At 38.9% G+C, this 17,226-nt stretch overlaps 1 protein-coding gene across 2 annotated transcripts in view; it reads left to right on the top strand.

Annotated features, from left to right (window-relative positions):
- Positions 1-17,226, top strand: part of NUP133 (nucleoporin 133) — a 62,560-nt gene that overhangs the window by 13,986 nt on the left and 31,348 nt on the right. For both annotated transcript variants that reach the window (XM_003415223.4, XM_064282914.1), the window contains 5 exons: positions 5,327-5,474; positions 6,783-6,930; positions 7,958-8,115; positions 9,683-9,774; positions 15,237-15,400. In XM_003415223.4, coding sequence (XP_003415271.2) covers positions 5,327-5,474; positions 6,783-6,930; positions 7,958-8,115; positions 9,683-9,774; positions 15,237-15,400 — 710 coding nt within the window. The remainder of the gene's footprint in view (positions 1-5,326; positions 5,475-6,782; positions 6,931-7,957; positions 8,116-9,682; positions 9,775-15,236; positions 15,401-17,226) is intronic.

Below are 17,226 nucleotides of genomic sequence, written 5' to 3'. Positions count from 1 at the left end.
TGTCATAAAGAATATAGATAATAGCTTGGAAAAATAAATTTGCAGTACTCCAAAATGATGAGCAGTCTTGCTGTCTGTTCTTCTAGTGCCTCTGGTGCTGATCTTCTCATGTCCCCTATTGAGCCTTGCTAAGTGGGCTTGTTATGTCTTTACCTAGTGATGCTAGTTAGAAATATAGGCCGCTGTCAACCTTGCCGTGTATATCCTGACACGTGTTGTCTGCCTTGGTTAGAGGTGTATCTCTTCTGGTCTCACAGCTGGCTCTTCTCTCTTCGCTGCCAAGAGACACCCGAGGGTCTGTCCTTGGCCACTGCAGTGGTGCACTTGGTGCTGGGAGCATTCTCTCCTAGAGAGGCAAGCGCACTTTTCCTGCCCTTTTCCTGTTGCTGAAGGAGCTTTGGTTAACTTACTTTTGTGGCTATACTGAGTAAAAGAAGAGTAGGGTAAGATTGTCTTGGCAGTACAAGTTGGAACTTAATTGTGGTTTGTACTCAGTGAATTTCCTCTTACAAACAGTGCTCTAAGTGGTACTTACGATCCCAGGTTAGTCTGATAAAGCTAATTAATCCCATAATATTATTATTATAATTTTTAATTTTATGTGTTTTGTTGTTGAGAACATACACAACAAAACATACATCAGTTTAACAGTTTCTGCTTGCACAGTTCAGTGACATTGATTACATTCTTTGAGTTGTGCAGCCATCTTCACCCTCTCTTTCTGAGTTATTCTTGCCCATTAACATAAACGCACTGCTCCTAAGGTTCCTGTGTCATCTTTTATGTTGCTCTTGTCTATTTGATCCCATATAGATAGCACCTAAAAGAGCATAATGCTCAAGACAGAACTTTTTATACTAGTTAAGCTAAACTATTATTTGGTTTTAAGATTTCCAAGGGTATTTTTGGTTTAAGGTTTAAAGATTATCTCAGGCCGGTAGTTTCAGGGGCTCATCTGGCCTCCATGACTCCAGAAACTCTGAAGTCTATGAGAATTTGAAATTCTGTTCTGCATTTACCCCCTTTTGATCAGGATTCTACTGTAGAATCTTTGATCAGAATGTACTGGTATCAGTAGCTGGACACCATCCAGTGTTTCTGGTCTCATGGCAAAGGAGGCAGTTGTTCAGGAAGACAATTAGGCACACATTCCATTTCTTCCTCCTATTCCCCGACTCTTCTTTCTCTGTTGATCCAGCCAAATAGAGACCAATTGTTGTGCCTTGGATGGCCACTTGCAAGTTTTTAAGACCCAGGCAGTAACCAGTGAACTAGGAGTTAGAACAGAAGCACTAAACATGTTATTAGGCCAGTTAACTGGGATGTCCCATGAAACCATGACCCTAAACTCCCAAAAAAAAAAGGAACAAATCCCATGATGGTTGTACATAAGCAGCCTCAGCAGCTACATTTTTCTTTTGTCATTGTTGTAAATATGTCTATCAGTTTTTGCCAGTTCAGCTTTTTATAGGTATACAACTTACTGACAGTAGTTACAGTAATTGACTACTAACCTTCCCTAAAATGCCATTTTTCCATCACTGTAAACCGAAACTCAACACTATATAAGCAGTAACCTTCCTCCCACTAATAAACTTTGGTCTCTACATTTGCCTTTTTTTATCTTTTTATACGAGTGAGGTCATGCACTGTTTGTCTTTTTGTGATTGGCATCATGTCTCAGCATCGTGTCTTCCAGTTCTGTCCATGTTGTAGCTTGTATCAAGACTTCATTTCTGCTGCCAGCTTAGTAGCGTTCCGTTGTATGCATGTACCACATTTTGTTTATCTGTTCATCTGTTGTTGGCCATTTAGGTTGTTTTCACCTCTTGGCTATTGGAACTAGTGCTGCAGTGAACATGGGTGTACAAGTATCTGTTTGAGTCTCCACTTTCAAGTCCTTTGGGTATATACCTAGGAGTGGAATTGCTGGATCATGTAGTAACATTCCCACCAGCAATGGATAAGGGTTCCAGTTTCTGACATCCTCGCCAACATTTGTTATTTTCTGTTTTTGTTTTTCCATTTCTGTTTAAGAAGGCTGTTGGAATTTTGATTAGGATTACATTGAATTTTAGATCGCTTTGCTTAGTATTGACATCTTAACAATATTAAGCTTTCCAATACATAAACATGGAACATCTTTTCATCAGTTTAAAACTTCTTTAATCTCTTTCAGCAGTTTTTTATAATTTACATCATATAAGTCTTTCATGTCCCTGGTTAAATTTATTCCTAGGTATTTTAGTTTCTTGGTGCTATTGTAAATGGGATTGTTTCCCTAATTTCCCTTTGTGATTTCTCATTGCTGGTGTTTAGAATCCCAACTAATTTTTGTTTGTTGACCTTGTACCCTGCAACTTTGCTAAATTCCTCTATTATCTGTAGAAGTTTTCTTGTGGATTCTCTGAGATTTTCTGTATATAAGATCATATCATTTACAAATAGAGATAATTTTACTTTTCCAATCTGGATACCTTTTATTTCTTTTTCTTGTCTTATTTCTCTGGCTAGAACTTGTAATACAATATTGAATAGAAGCGGTTAGAGTGGGCACCCTTGTCCTCTTCCAGATTTCATGGGAAAAACTCTCAGTCAGTCTTTCTTAATAAAGTTTAATGTGGGCTTTTCATATATGCCCTGAGTCATATTGAGTAATTCCATATTATTATTTAACTTTAACACTAAAGTTCAGATGACACTTAAATACCATTTGTAACATAGATTCTATGAGAAAGCTCATGAGTTCATATATGTGACTTGTAATCTTTTGAAACACAGCTTTTCAGAAGTTAAGGACTATTTTTTGTTTTAGAGTAATTTTTACTGTGTTCTTGTTATGTGTCACTTTAGTTCAGCAGAACAGATTCTTCTCGTTCAGTGGAGGATTCTGCTGCTCTTTTGTGTATATTTTTGTCCTCTTGGGCTTCAATGACTGTCAGTAGCATCCTCATTACAGTTTTTAAGAACTTTATAAAAGCTATCAAAGATATAGAAATAATAGTGTTTATTTATTTTCAGTGAGCAGTTTAATTATAGTTTATCTGTTTTCATTTATCTTTATCAGACTCAGAAAGCTAGGGCTGCTGCTGAGGACACAACCCACGTGGCATGTAATGTGGACATTTTTTTCACATGTAGTTCAGGATTGGAGACATGGAGGTTGAGAATAGAAAAGAGAAACATGCTTAGGAATTGCTCTCCTGGGTCAGACCCAGGGCTTATCCCCATTGTGTTGTCATGGTAACACAATCCTCGGGGTGGCTGGTAAAGCCATAGCACTCAGTCTTATTTATCCTCCTCCTCACCTTTACTCCAGATTACCCAGTTATCACTCTCTTACGTATTGGAGGTGTAGTGATCAGAACCATACAGAGTGTTACATCTATAGCTGTTTTTCTTCACTTTAAGAGTGGAGTTTGTCTTTCTCATACTCATGATTTGTTACCGATTTTGACTAGAGCTGCAACGTAGGCTTAGATATTAATTGACCAGAATGTGTGGCTTGTAAGTTCTTTTACTAGATGATTACTGATGCAAAGCTCAGAATGTTCGTTTTAGATGTAAAACTTGGGTTTTTTATTCTTAAGTTTATTACCTTGTATATACCCTCATGAAGACTTACTTGTCCAGTTTTTATTGACTTGGCAAATTCTGATTGTCTTCCCATCGTCTTCATTACCTAAAGTAACTCCGTGTTTTTTCAAGCCTGAAGATTTGTTTAGAAAGGTGTCAGATGAAACTGATCCTGTCACCACTGTAAGAAATCCTGTTTGTTAGCTATGTCTCCATGACTTCATGGGCACACCCAAGGCGTGATTCTGCAGTACTCCCCTACCCCCTGTATCTGTGCAGAAAAATTGTGCACAAAGTACAGAGAGTTCCAGTATGCTCCCTGCTCCTTACACAGTGTTTCTTCCATTACTGTCCAGTGTGGTACATTGTTGCCGTTGATGAACCAGTATTGCTGTACCTTACTTGGTATAGAGGTGAGATTCTCAAGACTACATTCTTTGAGTCCTATCTCAGTTCCTTCATATGTGTTCTTATATATCATCTATATGTAACAAGTTTGGGCCAATATCCTTGATTTACTTTGAATACTTCAAGTGGAAGTGATAAGGTTTGGGGAGCTGGGAGAAGAGAATAGCGAAGAAGGAAATCAAAGCTATGTTAAAATTACTTGACCTGAGTAATGTGTAATTCAGTCACTAACTTTTTTCTTACTGTTTAGCGATTGACTTTTTTTTAGTTGTCAGTAGAGGCGCTTGCTACCCTGTTAATATTTCTGAACTTGAATGCAAGTTGCTAATAATGCTACTAAATGTTTTGGAAGGGTTGAGATTAGAGATCATTTAATTCTTTGTTGGGAGCAACAACTCTGGTAGACTAAGAGGAACGTAGAAACTTTAAGATGGAAAAAAGCTTGTTTCCACATAGACAGCAGCTTAAAATTTCAGTAACTAATAGTTAAAATAAAAAAAATGTTTTCCTTGGGACAAAGGTGACTGATTAGATCAGGGATTGACACACCTTTTCTGTAAAAGGGCCCCCCAAAAAGTCTTTATTGCAGCTACTCAACTTTGCCATTAGAGCATGAAAGCATCTGTAGATAGTATGTAAATGAATGGGTATGACTGTTTCAGTAAAACCTCACTTAAATAACAGGGCATGGGCTTGGATTAGAGAATTTCTTGATTTTTTTTTTTTAGATCACGTTTGTTGCGCTATAATTTATATACAGTAAAATTCGCCCTCTTTAATGTGTAGTAATTCTGTGAATTTTGGCAAATGCATAGTCATTTAACTACCACCACAATTGATGTAGAATAGTTCCATCACCCCCGAAATTCCTTTGTGCCCGCTTGTAGGCAACTCCCACCTTTACCCCCAACTCCTGGCAATCATTGATCTGTTTCCTGTCACTCTAATTTTGCCTTTTTTTAAAAACGTCATATAAATGAAATCATGTAGTATAAAGCCTTTTGAGTCTGGCGTCTTTCACTTAGCATAACACATTTGAGGTTTATCCAATAGTTTCTTACCTGTTATTGCTCAATAGCATTCCATTGTATGGCTGTACCAAGATTTGTTTATCTGTTGAACAGCTGAAGGACATTTGGGTTGTTTACAGTTTTAGGCAATTATGAATGAAGCCACTGTAAACATTTGCACAGAGGATTTTGTGTAATGAACATAAACTTTTATTTCTCTTGAGTAAATACCTAGGAGTGGGAGTGCTACGTCATATGGTAAGAGTATGTTTATCAGAAACTGCCAAACTGTTTCCCAAAGAGGCTGTAGATCTTTCCTTTTCCTTGACTAGTGATGGGCTCCTGATTTTGGCCGCAGCCTGGCATCCAGCAGACACGCCATGTCTCGTGTATTACTCTCTGGTAACAGTGGAAGATGATGGCTACCAGATGGCAGGTGCAGTTACTGTAGAAGTCACTCAGTATAACCCACCTTTCCAGGTAAGACTTAACGTCTGACAGCTGATGACCCACATGGAGTTCTTTTTCTAACCATTGCAGGGCCGGATTCTAAGAGATTGACCTAGGGGGCTTAGAAATATTTTCAGATTGCTTGGTTTTAGACGTTGTTGCATTTTCTTTGCCGTCTCTGAATCTCATTGGTTCAAGAAAAATGAGAGTGGAATCAGCCAGCAGTGAGCCATTTGTTTCTTCTGCTCCCTCTCTTATAACTGGGTTGTTGTTTCTGTATTAGTGATTAGAAAGGAATATTGACCATGAGCTACAGGATGAAGGTAAGAAAGAAACCTGATAGGAATTGGAGTTTGGCCTCAAGCCCTCTGTATTACACGAAAAAATCACTTTTTGCCCAAAACAGGATCATATTTGTAGACAACAACATTATATACTTATTCAATTTTCTTACAATCCATCAAAAGGTAGGCTTTCTAAATTTAAGTTATTCAGAGCAATTTAACATATATCTTAATAGCTGTGATGTTCATGAGGAAAACCTTGACAGCTGTAAATTCGTTTCACTGATCTTGTATAGGATCTAATTCTTTTCAGTCCTTATTCTTAATATGACTTATTTAACTAAATCCTGTCCGGAAAACTTTTAATTTGTTCTTTTATTTTAAACAGAATAAGCCTTATCATGTTTTCTGATTATGAAGGGAAAACATGCTGTGTTTAAAAAAAAAAACTTTTTTCAGACAATGCAGCAGAATATAAACAATTTGAGAATTAATTTAAAAAAAACCTAGAATGCCACTTCTAATGTGTTATTTCTAACATTAGTTCTTTAATAACTCATTATCATTTAATTTAAAATTATCATTTTAGCATTTGCTAATTTTATCGTTTAAGTCATTTTTATTGTCTGCCTTTGAGTTTCTGTATCAACTTGGACAAGTTAACTTGTTTGTGCTTTGTATCTTGACAGTAAAATAACCACAATGTTTATTTTTCAAAGATTGTTTATAAAGTATTTGTCAGTTCTAAAATAATATAATGAATTAATGCTTCTATTTTCTCGCTCTCATTTGTTATAGGCATTTGTTGTAACTCAACAAATGATTTCCCTAGTTGATGTTTATAAGCTTACTCTGTCATTTTTTTTTTTTTGGTAAATCAACCTATGGGTAGTATTCAGATTAGGTTTTTACTGGTGAGTTGCCTGTTTAGCATTTTTATGAGATAATGTTGTTTAAAAAGAACATGAATTATTAAATCATACAAACCAGTATTTTGGTTTGTGGTGTTTTGGTTTGAGTTCTCCTTAAATATAACTTTGTGTTTAATTTTCAGTCTGAAGACCTGATAAAGTGTCGGTTGGTAGTTCCGAACTTTTCAAACCAGACTGCCTATCTGTGTACTGAGAATGCAATCTACGTGTGCTCCACGGGAAATGGGAGGCTTTCTCTTCCTCGGGAGAAAATTGGCTTTGCAGCACAAGGTAAGGTAGCAGTTCTAGAGAGCATGATTAGTGAACTCATTAGTCAGCCTGAGTAGTTTTTATTCTCTTTTCTTAACTGTTGCTTCTGGCATGATTGATGCCTACAAGTATTTCTGAGACATTCAGTAACATACCTACAGTAATTGAAGTCACAACCCTACAGAAAAACTAAAAATGTGGTAGAATTCCCAAACTGTTATATTCAGAGGCAAATAATAGTAGCATTTTTCCCAGGAGAAGAGGCCAAGAAGGAAAGAACAGACGCTAAGAGAAGTAATTGCTTATTCTGAGTTAATAAGAGTGGTTTAGTCTGAGTTGATGTTCTTTAAATATCACTGGTCCAGACTCCTGGACAAGAAGAATCCCGGATGTAGACTCATGCAGGGGGACTGAAACGGGTGCAGGGGTGGGGCTGGAGGGAGACTGGTCAGGAGTGAAAGAGGGCAAAATCCAGATGAGGCAATAGGATGGAGCCTAGGTTTTCTAGTCTCAGGATAAGAGCCTTGACTTTGGGTTCAAAAACCAAACCAAACCTATTGCCATCGAGTCGATTCCAACTCATAGCAGCCCTATAAAAAAAAAAAAAAAAATAGGAGTTATTAAGAGCAGGCTTAGTTTTTTTTTTTTTTTCCTTTACGTTTCATTGGCTGATCCAATAAGGTAAAGACAGAGTGGGCAAGAGGGCTCCATGGGATTAAAAAAGCTGTTATTCTCAGTTTTGCAGAATGAATAATTTTCGCTTTTGGCTTACTTGTAGTTTTAGGTCTATTGTCATTACTCTTTCACGAGGCTAGTTTTTGTTGTCCTTAAAGCCGGAGGACACAGCGCCTGCTTCTTCAAATAACAAGAGGTTCTTGACATTTGATTTTAGGATTTAAAAAGCTGAGGTCAGAGAGGAATAGTACTATAAAGGGGGAAAAAAAAACTTTAAAAAAAATGTTCAAGATGATTTTCTGCCTAGGCTGGCAGATTTTGGAAAACGTTTTGTTGTGTATATTTAATTGTGTATTTTTTTTTTTATATTAAGGAGATAGCATTTTAGGAGCTGGCTCCTGTGGTGGTGTTCCTATCGTTTTTTCTAGAAACAGTGGATTGATGGCTATTATGTTGAGGGAAAACGTGTCCATATTAGCAGAAGATCTTGAAGATTCGCTGACATCTTCAGTTGCTGGCCCAAACAGTGAGGTAAAATGGTCCCATAAGATTTTCAATTTTTATTTTTATGAGAGTATTTTACACAAATGTTTTAAAAAGTCAAACTGTTTTAAAAGGTTTATGATAAAAGTATTAGATCTTTTCTCTCCCTCATCCACTTTGTCCTTTTTCCCAAAGCAACTACTTTTAAGTCTTTTTAGTTGTTTTTTCTGGTATTTTTTCTCCATATTTATAAGTAATACATATACTTCTGTCTCTTGATTCATCATTTTAGAGCTCTGTTGACTTCCTGTTATGGAAGCTGAGGATTTTGGGTAGCTTACACTCTTTCTCCTGCCTTCATCATCCCAGTATAAACTTTTTCACTATAATGACAATGTGAATATTGCTTACGGTTTGCCAAGCCAAATAACATACAGATTATATTTCCTTTATGATACAGATTTGTGTGATTCTTGGAGTTAATTGACTCATTTTGCATTTCCTTACTTTTTCTTTACTATTGGTCTCACTCTTCCCATACCTTCCAGCAGCTCCATAAAATTCCTCTCAGTACAGTTTTCCTATTGTCACACTTCGCAAACCTAGCAGCCGCACAGGTCTCACCCTGGAACTTCCCGCCTCCATTTCCTCCAACTTCTCGTCGACACTGGTGCCCATGTCACACTCTCAGCTTTGTCTCCTCTTTGCCCCGCCGTTTGCCATGCTTCTTGTTTCCAGTGTCACGTGTTAGGGTTAGACTCACGGAGGTTTTGGTGGAGGTTGTGTTTCTTTTTCTTATTGTTGTTTTGGGGTGATTTGAGAGGAATAGTGGAATAAAAGCCATTATTTTCTGTCATCTTGAAATCATATCCATAAGATTTTTTTTAGTTGTGCTGCGATAAAATATATATGACCAAAAGTTTGCCATTTGAACCATTTGTAAGTGTACAGTTTAGTGGCATTATTACATTACCATGTTGTGTGACCGTCACCACTGTTCATCTGCAAAATTTTTACATCACACCAAGCAGAAACTCGCTACAGCATCCATCCATCAGATTTTTTTATAAGATACTAAAAATAATTAATACTGCTTAGAATTATTTCATTTGTATAATATGTGAAAATATGGACTATTTTTATAATTCAAAATTAGTAATTTGGTACAGTTTCAAGAAAAAAATTTAATCGTATGGATATTGTAATACTGCTGTATGTTCTCAAGATATCTTACAGTGCTCCATTTCCTTTAAATTTTTCTAAATCTTTGTTTAAACTTAGAATTTATAATCAACCGTTGTACTTAGTAATATACATTGTGATTAGTTATATAAGAGCAAACTTATAAAAAGATTGTACTGGTTATGATGAAATCCCCAAATAATTTTATCACAGTATAATTCCTGAATTATTTGTGCCTTCTCTTTAGGACTTCAGTTGACCATTTGATGCCGTTTATCACGTTTCCGTGAACATCTTCAGTGTATAAACCATTGGTGTAGTCAGTATGGTTAAACAGTGTGTGTTGATGTCTTAAGTTATATCTGGCTTTTAGTCCAGTAATTGAGAATATTCTGATACCTTCACCTCTAACCTGTAGTTTGTTATTTTACAGAGTATGGTTTTTGAGACCACTACAAAGAATGAAACCATAGCTCAGGAAGATAAAACCAGGTTGCTAAAAGCCGCTTTTCTCCAATACTGCAGGTATTACATGTTTTTTAAATTACGGTTTATTTTTTTCTGAGGGCATGTTTTACTGATACATACTACTTATTTGTTGAATGGTAGGAGTGGGAGAAATTATGCCATCAAGAGGAGAATTTTTTTTTTTTTTTAGTTTTATTACTTTAACAAAATATTATTCTTAACTTGGTAGCCACAGTAGGGTTCCAAGTAGGCTAGGAAAAAAAAATATGATCTCACATAACCTCTCCACTTAATAGAAGACAGAGTAGCCATTAAAAATAGTGATCATGAAGACAGTGTGGAAGAGTCATGTATGTTAAGGAAAATAAATTGAACACAAAATTCTGTCAGTACATTAAAGGAATTAGGCTTGGTCTATTAAAAAAAAAATTAAAATCACCACAAAAACTAGTGACTTAGTTAGTCTAGCTTACGATTCTGCAGTTTGGCTCTTCGAGGCAGGGCTCAGGTGGCGGTGTTACTAGTTTCGGGTGGGCTCATTGTCTGTGGTCAGCTGCCAGGCAGCTGGCAGTCAACTATCTCTGTTTTGTGTCATCTCTCATCAGCTAGCAGGCTACCCTGGGCGTGTTTTTATATTGCTTTATTTTTTTTTTGACTCAAGGAGTGGCAAGATCAAGTCTCAGTGCATACCACTTTCCAAGTCTTTGCTGTGTCATATTTGCTAATATTCAGTTGGCCAAAGCAAGACTGCCATTTTTATATGGCCTTTCTTGCCATGGTCTCAGAACTCCCACCAAATGATTGGGTGGGGCTATGCAAATAAGGTGGTTGTTGGTTTGGCCCACAAAAGGGATTGGATAGCTTTCTAATAATGCAGGTAAGGTACATGGCACCCTTGTGGGTGTAGGACCATACAAATAAAGCATGTAGAACCCTAATGAGGGAAGTGGTCAATTTTGCCATCCTGCTGGGCTTAAGATGAGCCAGCCCAGAGGTGGCTTCGTGGGGGGGTGGGGGGGGGGCCTCACTAGCACCAAGAAGAAGAGATGGGAGTGAAACAGATTCTTTGGACCCAGGGTTCCTGCCCTGAGAACCTCCTAGACCCAGGAGACAGAGAGCTGCAACACAGGAGACGGCGAGAAGCAGCAGCAGAGAAACAGCGGCAGCAGGACCAGGAAACTGGCAGGAGACGGCACAGTGGGCTTCCTGGCCCACAGAGCAAGGCAGTTATAGTGGGTTTGCTGACCCAGAGAGCGCGAGAGCTGAGAATCTTTGGGCAGGAGGCTTCCTGGTGGAATGGGGTGCCTCTGGGCATTTGGTGGAACTAGGCTTGCTGACTCACAGAGCAAGAGAGCTGAGTGCCTTCAGGCCAAGGCTTACTGGCAGAGTGGGGTGCCTCCGGGCACTTAATGGCAGAGCTAAAGAGCTTTGTAACACTTGCCCAAGCAGGGCGGGCCAGGGCCAGGGCCAGGGAGAAGCCTGCCTGTGGCATGGCTGAGAAGCTCTCCTGAGTTGTTACTGATCCTGAATTGTAACCTGTTCCTTCCCTAATAAACCTCATAACTGTAAGTATGGTTTGTGAGTTATTTGGGCCCATTGCAGTGAGTTATCGAACCCAGTAGAGAAGTAGAAAGGGAGGGACAGTTGGTATCAGAGTTGGTCAAGGTGGCAGAGAGAGGAAGCATGTCTGACCCCCGCCTCCTAGGGATCAGCCTTGGGCAGTTGCTGATGGTGATTCTGTCTCCCCCTCGTGAAATTAGATGCCCCTGCCACGTCATCTCTTACAGAGTCACAGGAGAATAATTGCTGGCCGTTGCTGACCTAATATCTCTTCTGTTTTTTAAGATGAATCCAGTAATTTCAGTTTATCCTATACATGCATTCTGTATATCATGTATTCTTGTACCTTCCTTAAAAGGTGTAATAAATTTGTATTTGAATGAACTCAGGAAAATTCATCCAGCCCTTGCTCTCTGCCCCTAAGTAGCTGCATGGGGCATTGGGCAGGTTGCCTGAGATTTCTGGGTTCTGTTTCTTCATCTGCAAAGTGTTGACTGAGGTGGAGGTTGAAATGGACAAAGTATCTGTTAGTTTATCTAGCAGATCTTGGTTTCGAAGACATGTTTAGGGTTGACTGCCTCCATGGCCCCCGATGCTCGGTTTATAATCCCGTAAGTCCGTTGACAGTGATATCTAGGTCTGATGGAAACTCGAAGTGGCTCACTCTCACAAGAGGTGACAGGGAATTAGACTCTGAAGTGCTTTTGGGATTTTAAAATTCTGTGCTGTTGTAATGATCCATTTTAGTTTCTTGTCCACAAGAGGGCAACATTAGACAAGTTTTTTTTTTTTTTTTAATAGTGTTATTCTTTTAATCTTATTCTGTTGTATGGTCTTCAATTTTACTGCCAAGATTTGGATTAAAACACCGTGGTTTTTTCTTGCACAGTATGTCTTTTCTACGTAATTCTGGCAGATTGTGGCATCTCACATTTTAAATGATAGTGTGGCAGGTCACCAGGGTCATTGTCTTTGTTTCCTAGAGCTCTCATGGCAAATTATCACAAACTTGGTGACTTAAAACAACAGAATTTATCTTTCACAGAGGCTAGAAGTTTGAAATCAGTGTTGACAGGGCTGTCTCCCTCTAGAGGATCTAGGTGGAATCCTTCCATGCCTCTCCCCAGCTTCTAGGGGCTGCTGACAGACCTTGGTGTTCCATGGCTTACAGCTGCCCCGCTCTGGCCTCTGCCTCTGTCTTCAGGTGGCCCTCTTCTCCGTGTCTGTGTGTCTTCACGTGGCCCTCTTCTCCGTGTCTGGATGCCTTCACATAGCCTACTTAGATTTAGGGCCCACCCTAATTCAGTATGACCTTACCTTAACTAATTATATCTGCAAAGGCTGTATTTCCAAATCAGGTCGCATTCTGAGGTTCCAGTGGTATAAGAACCCAATCCAGTACAGTTATTTTTAAATGTTTTATAAAAACCAAAAAACCAAACCCACTTTCGTTGAGTCAGTTCCGACTAATAGCGACCCTATAGGACAGAGTAGGACTGCCCTGTAGAGTTTCCAAGGAGCACCTGGTGGATTCGAACTGCCAACCTCTTGGTTAACAGCTGTAGCACTTAACCACTATGCCACCAGGGTTTCCAGTGTTTTATAGGGGAAGATAATAGGCACGAAAAGGGGTCCCTGACCTTAAATTTTGAGAGTATAGTAACCTTAAGGACAGAGTAATTACCACAGCTCTGCCCATAGAATCATTCTCTTTAGCGTGGTTGAAGTTCCCTGGGGTTAATAAGTTATTATTTCTAAGGTAGTGTCAGCCAGTAGTCTTAAAACATTACTCTTCACAATTGGAGTTGTAGTACCTGTAAAGTAGTATTTCTCAACACTGGCACTGTTAGCGTCTGGGGGCAGATAATTTTTTTTGTTCTGGGTGCTGTCCTGTGCATTGTACGATGTGTAGCAGCATCCCTGGCCCCGGCCCACTAAATGCCAATAGCACCCTTCCCCCCAAGTCCTAACAACCAGAATCATCTTCAGACTTTGCCAAATGCTCTCTGAGGGTCAAAACAGACAAATGACACTTTGTGTTATCTGTGTAGTTTTTTACTAAGGTATTATTACTATTTTTATAGTAATATAAATTATTTTAAATTAATTTTTATATTATTTTGGTTTTTATTTTACTTAGCTCAAAAAATATGAATGTAAATTCTTTTTTTGATCAGAGTTTTAGGAAACTTACTCTGTTGACTGGAATCATTATGTTTGGTTAGACCTTGCCACAGAAAACTTTGTATTCCCGTACCCTACAATGTAAGTACATTTCAAACTTCCACTTGGCCAATAACACTTGTAGGCATTTGTTCTGTGTTTCTGTAGTCAGCTCTACTGGAGCTCCCATTCTTTACAGTGTTACCCATAATTTGTTATGATCCACATAGTCGAATGCCTTTGTACAGACCATCTGTAGTTGATCATATTTAATTCATCATTTTAAAAAAAAAATTATTTGACTTTGTGCCCTCTTTTGAGCTACCACGCTATCTGTTTATTCCTCTTTATAGCTAATCTGTTTGAAAGGTTGTCTGCATTTGCTGTTGTCTACCATATGAATCGAAATCGACTCGATGGCAGTGGGTTTGGTTTTTTTTGGGTACCATATTCCTCTCTCTCTATACTCCCTGAATGATGTTTTCTGCTCCCTTAGCTTCATTTGCTGAATAAACCCAGATGTACCCAGCCCTGGTACAAATAGATGATGTCTGAAAGCAGCTTATATCTCACAGGCACCTCAGCGTCAGTGTATCTGAAATGGTACTTGTCTTCTCTGCGTATTATTCCTTCCCTACCCCCCGTTCCAGTGAAGAGCATTACCGTCCATTCAGATGTTCAGAGCAAAAGCTTGGGAGCCATCCTTACATGTCTGTTACCTTCGCTCCTAGATGCAATCATTTGCCAAATTCTACCTCATACAGCTGTGTTTCTTAAGTCTGACTGCCTGTCTTCATTCCCCACTGCGACCACTGCTAGCAGAGACTGTGATCTTCTCTTGCCTAGAATTCTGCAGTAACCAAGCTGGATTTCTTTCCCTTTCGTCTTATCACCCTCTAATCCCTTCTGTATATCATAGTTAGAATGATCTTTCTGACTAGATCAAATCACAACACTTCTTCCTTTAAAGTCAGTGACTTTGCGTTTTCCTTAGGTGGAAGGTCACACTCTATAACATGGTTTTTACAGAGCTCTTTGTTCTCTCATTGTGTGATTCATCCACTCTGAATTTATGAACCATGCCTGATCCTTCTTGGGTTCGTGGAAACGTCGTTTTCCTCTAATCTCTCTGACCAACTTAGAAGAACCCGATTCTTTTTATTGGTGGTATTCCTAAGGACTCTGCCCTGGTTTTTCCCTGTCCGCTCCCTGGGTGGTCTGAGGAAACATATATCCTTATCTCTAGCTTACCTCTGTTTCCTGAGCTGCAGACTGCCTCGTTTGCAGATGTTGGCACATGCTCCTATGTGGAACGATATTCCCTCCCCATGCTGTCTGTGGTCTTGCCTGACCAACCCCTTACCTTTCAGGCCTCATCTTAACCCTTACTTCCTCCAAGAAGTTTTCCTGCCCTCTCCTGGGTTTGATCTCCCTTCTGTGGGCTCCATAACCCTCTGTTTCTTCCCTGTTGTATTGCGTTGTTATCTTGCATATGTAGGTAGTTGTTTACTCATCTAATCCCTCCATGACATTGCATATTTGGTAAAGTCCAGGACTGTCTTTAACATCTGGTTAACTGCTCCATTTCTTCTCTAGGGCTTTACATATTGTGTTTAATATATATTTTGCTGACCTAATGAATGCAAATAGTTTTCTCCCTTTTAATAAATTTTATTAAAAATAATTAACTTGGGGCTAAAACCTATAAATGGGACTTTAATTTCACAACTTTTTCATGGTGAGTTTTGAAAATGTTTTGCCTGCGTTAATACTTTTGTTTTCCGCTTGTTTTTCAGAAAAGATTTAGGTCATGCTCAAATGATGGTAGATGAGCTGTTTTCCTCCCACCCTGATTTGGGTTCCGATTCTGAACTAGACAGAGCTGTGACCCAAGTCAGCATGGACTTGGTGGATGACTATCCAGCGTCTGATCCGCGGTGGGCTGAGTCTGTCCCTGAAGGTAGGAAAATTTTCAGTTTTAACGTGATGGAATGCTCTGTTCTGAGAAAAATATTCTAATTTTTTATTAAAGGTATCTCTCAAAGAGTATGTTTTAGTTTCTCAAATAATTTAGTATAAATTTGATGTTTTTTAAAAAATTGTAACCTTTGAGGTATTACAGTGTTTAAGATTGTATGGCAACTTGGCTAGATCATGATTCTCAGTGTTTTGGCAGTCGTGTGATACTGTGGTCACTTCCCTGTTGAAATTTGGTATGTGATCACCCCCGTGATGGGATCTGCTGTGAGCAGCCAGTCAGTTGAGAGGGAGTTTCCTTGGGCTTGTGGCCTGCATTGAGTGTGGGCACATACTCTGGCAGGGCTCAGGGGCTTTTGCTTGCTCTGGATCCCACAGCTGGCTCCTGTTCAGCTGACCTCTGGTTTTTGGAACTTGAGCTAGCCTGTGAGCAAGAGCCCTGCTCTCCAACCTGCTGATCTTGGGTTCATCAGCACCTGCAGCTACATGAATCTCTATTCTGACCCTTGGGACTTGGGACATTATAGCCTCTACAACTACCTGAGCCATTTCCTTGATATAAGTCCCTCTTTCTCTGTACGTATACATATTTATATGTATACATTTATACACTTTACTGGTTTTGCTTCTCTGGAGAACCCAACCTAAGACAGGTATGTTTTGAAAAAGGCTCAGAATAAAGAGAACTCGGAAAAAGAAATCAGGAAAACAATACCATTTACAATAGCCCCCCAAAAGATAAAATACTTAGGAATAAACCTAGGTAGTGACTGGATTAGTGATCTGAAAGACTTGTATACAAAGAAAACTACAAAACATTACTGCAAGAAACCAAAAGAGACCTTCGTAAATGGAAAAACATACCATGCTCATGGATAGGAAGACTTAACATTGTGAAAATGTCAATACTACCCAAAGCAACTTGTAGATACGATGCAATCCCAACCCAGATTCCAACAACATTCTTTAATGAGATGGAAAAACTAATCACCAACTTTATATGGAAAAGAAAGAGCTTCCGGCTAAGTAAAACGTTACTGAAAAAGAAGAGCAAAGTAGGAGGCCTCACACTACCCAACGTCAGAACCTATTATACACCTCCAGTAGTCAGAACAGCTTGGTGCTGGTACAACAGCAGACACATAGAGCAATGGAACAAAACTGAGAACCCAGAAATAAATCCATCCACCTATGGGCACCTGATCTTCAACAGAGTTTCCAAGTCCATTAAATGGGGAAGAAAGAACCTCTTCAACAAATGGTGCTGGCAAAACAGGATATCCGTTGGCAGAATAATGAAACAGGATCTATACCTCACCCATACACAAAATCTAACTCAAAATGGATCAAAGATCTAAATGAAAAATCTACAACTATAAAGTTCATGAAAGAAAACATAGGGGCAACACTAGGGGCCCTAGTTTATGGCATAAATAGAATATCAAGCATAACTAAAAATGCCTCAACTCCAGAAGGTAAACCAGATAACTGGGACCGCCTAAAAATTAAATACTTAAGCTCATCAAAAAACTTTTCCAAGAGAGTAAAAAGAGAACCTACAGACGGGGAAAAAATCTTTGGCAACAATGTATCTGGTAAAGGTTTAATGTCTAAAATATACAGAAAACTTCAACAACACAACAGTAAAAAGACAACCCAGTCACAAAATGGGCAAAGAACATTAACAGACACTTCACTGAAGAAGACATTCAAGCTGCCAACAGATACGTGAAAAGACGCTCCCGATCATTAACCATTATAAAGATGCAAATCAAAACCACGATGAGCTACCATCTCATGCCTGCAAGA

The sequence above is a fragment of the Loxodonta africana genome, chromosome 3 (assembly GCF_030014295.1).
Source record: "Loxodonta africana isolate mLoxAfr1 chromosome 3, mLoxAfr1.hap2, whole genome shotgun sequence".
In the NCBI taxonomy this organism is placed as follows: Eukaryota; Metazoa; Chordata; class Mammalia; order Proboscidea; family Elephantidae; genus Loxodonta; species Loxodonta africana.
This window is presented reverse-complemented; position numbering and strand designations above follow the sequence as displayed.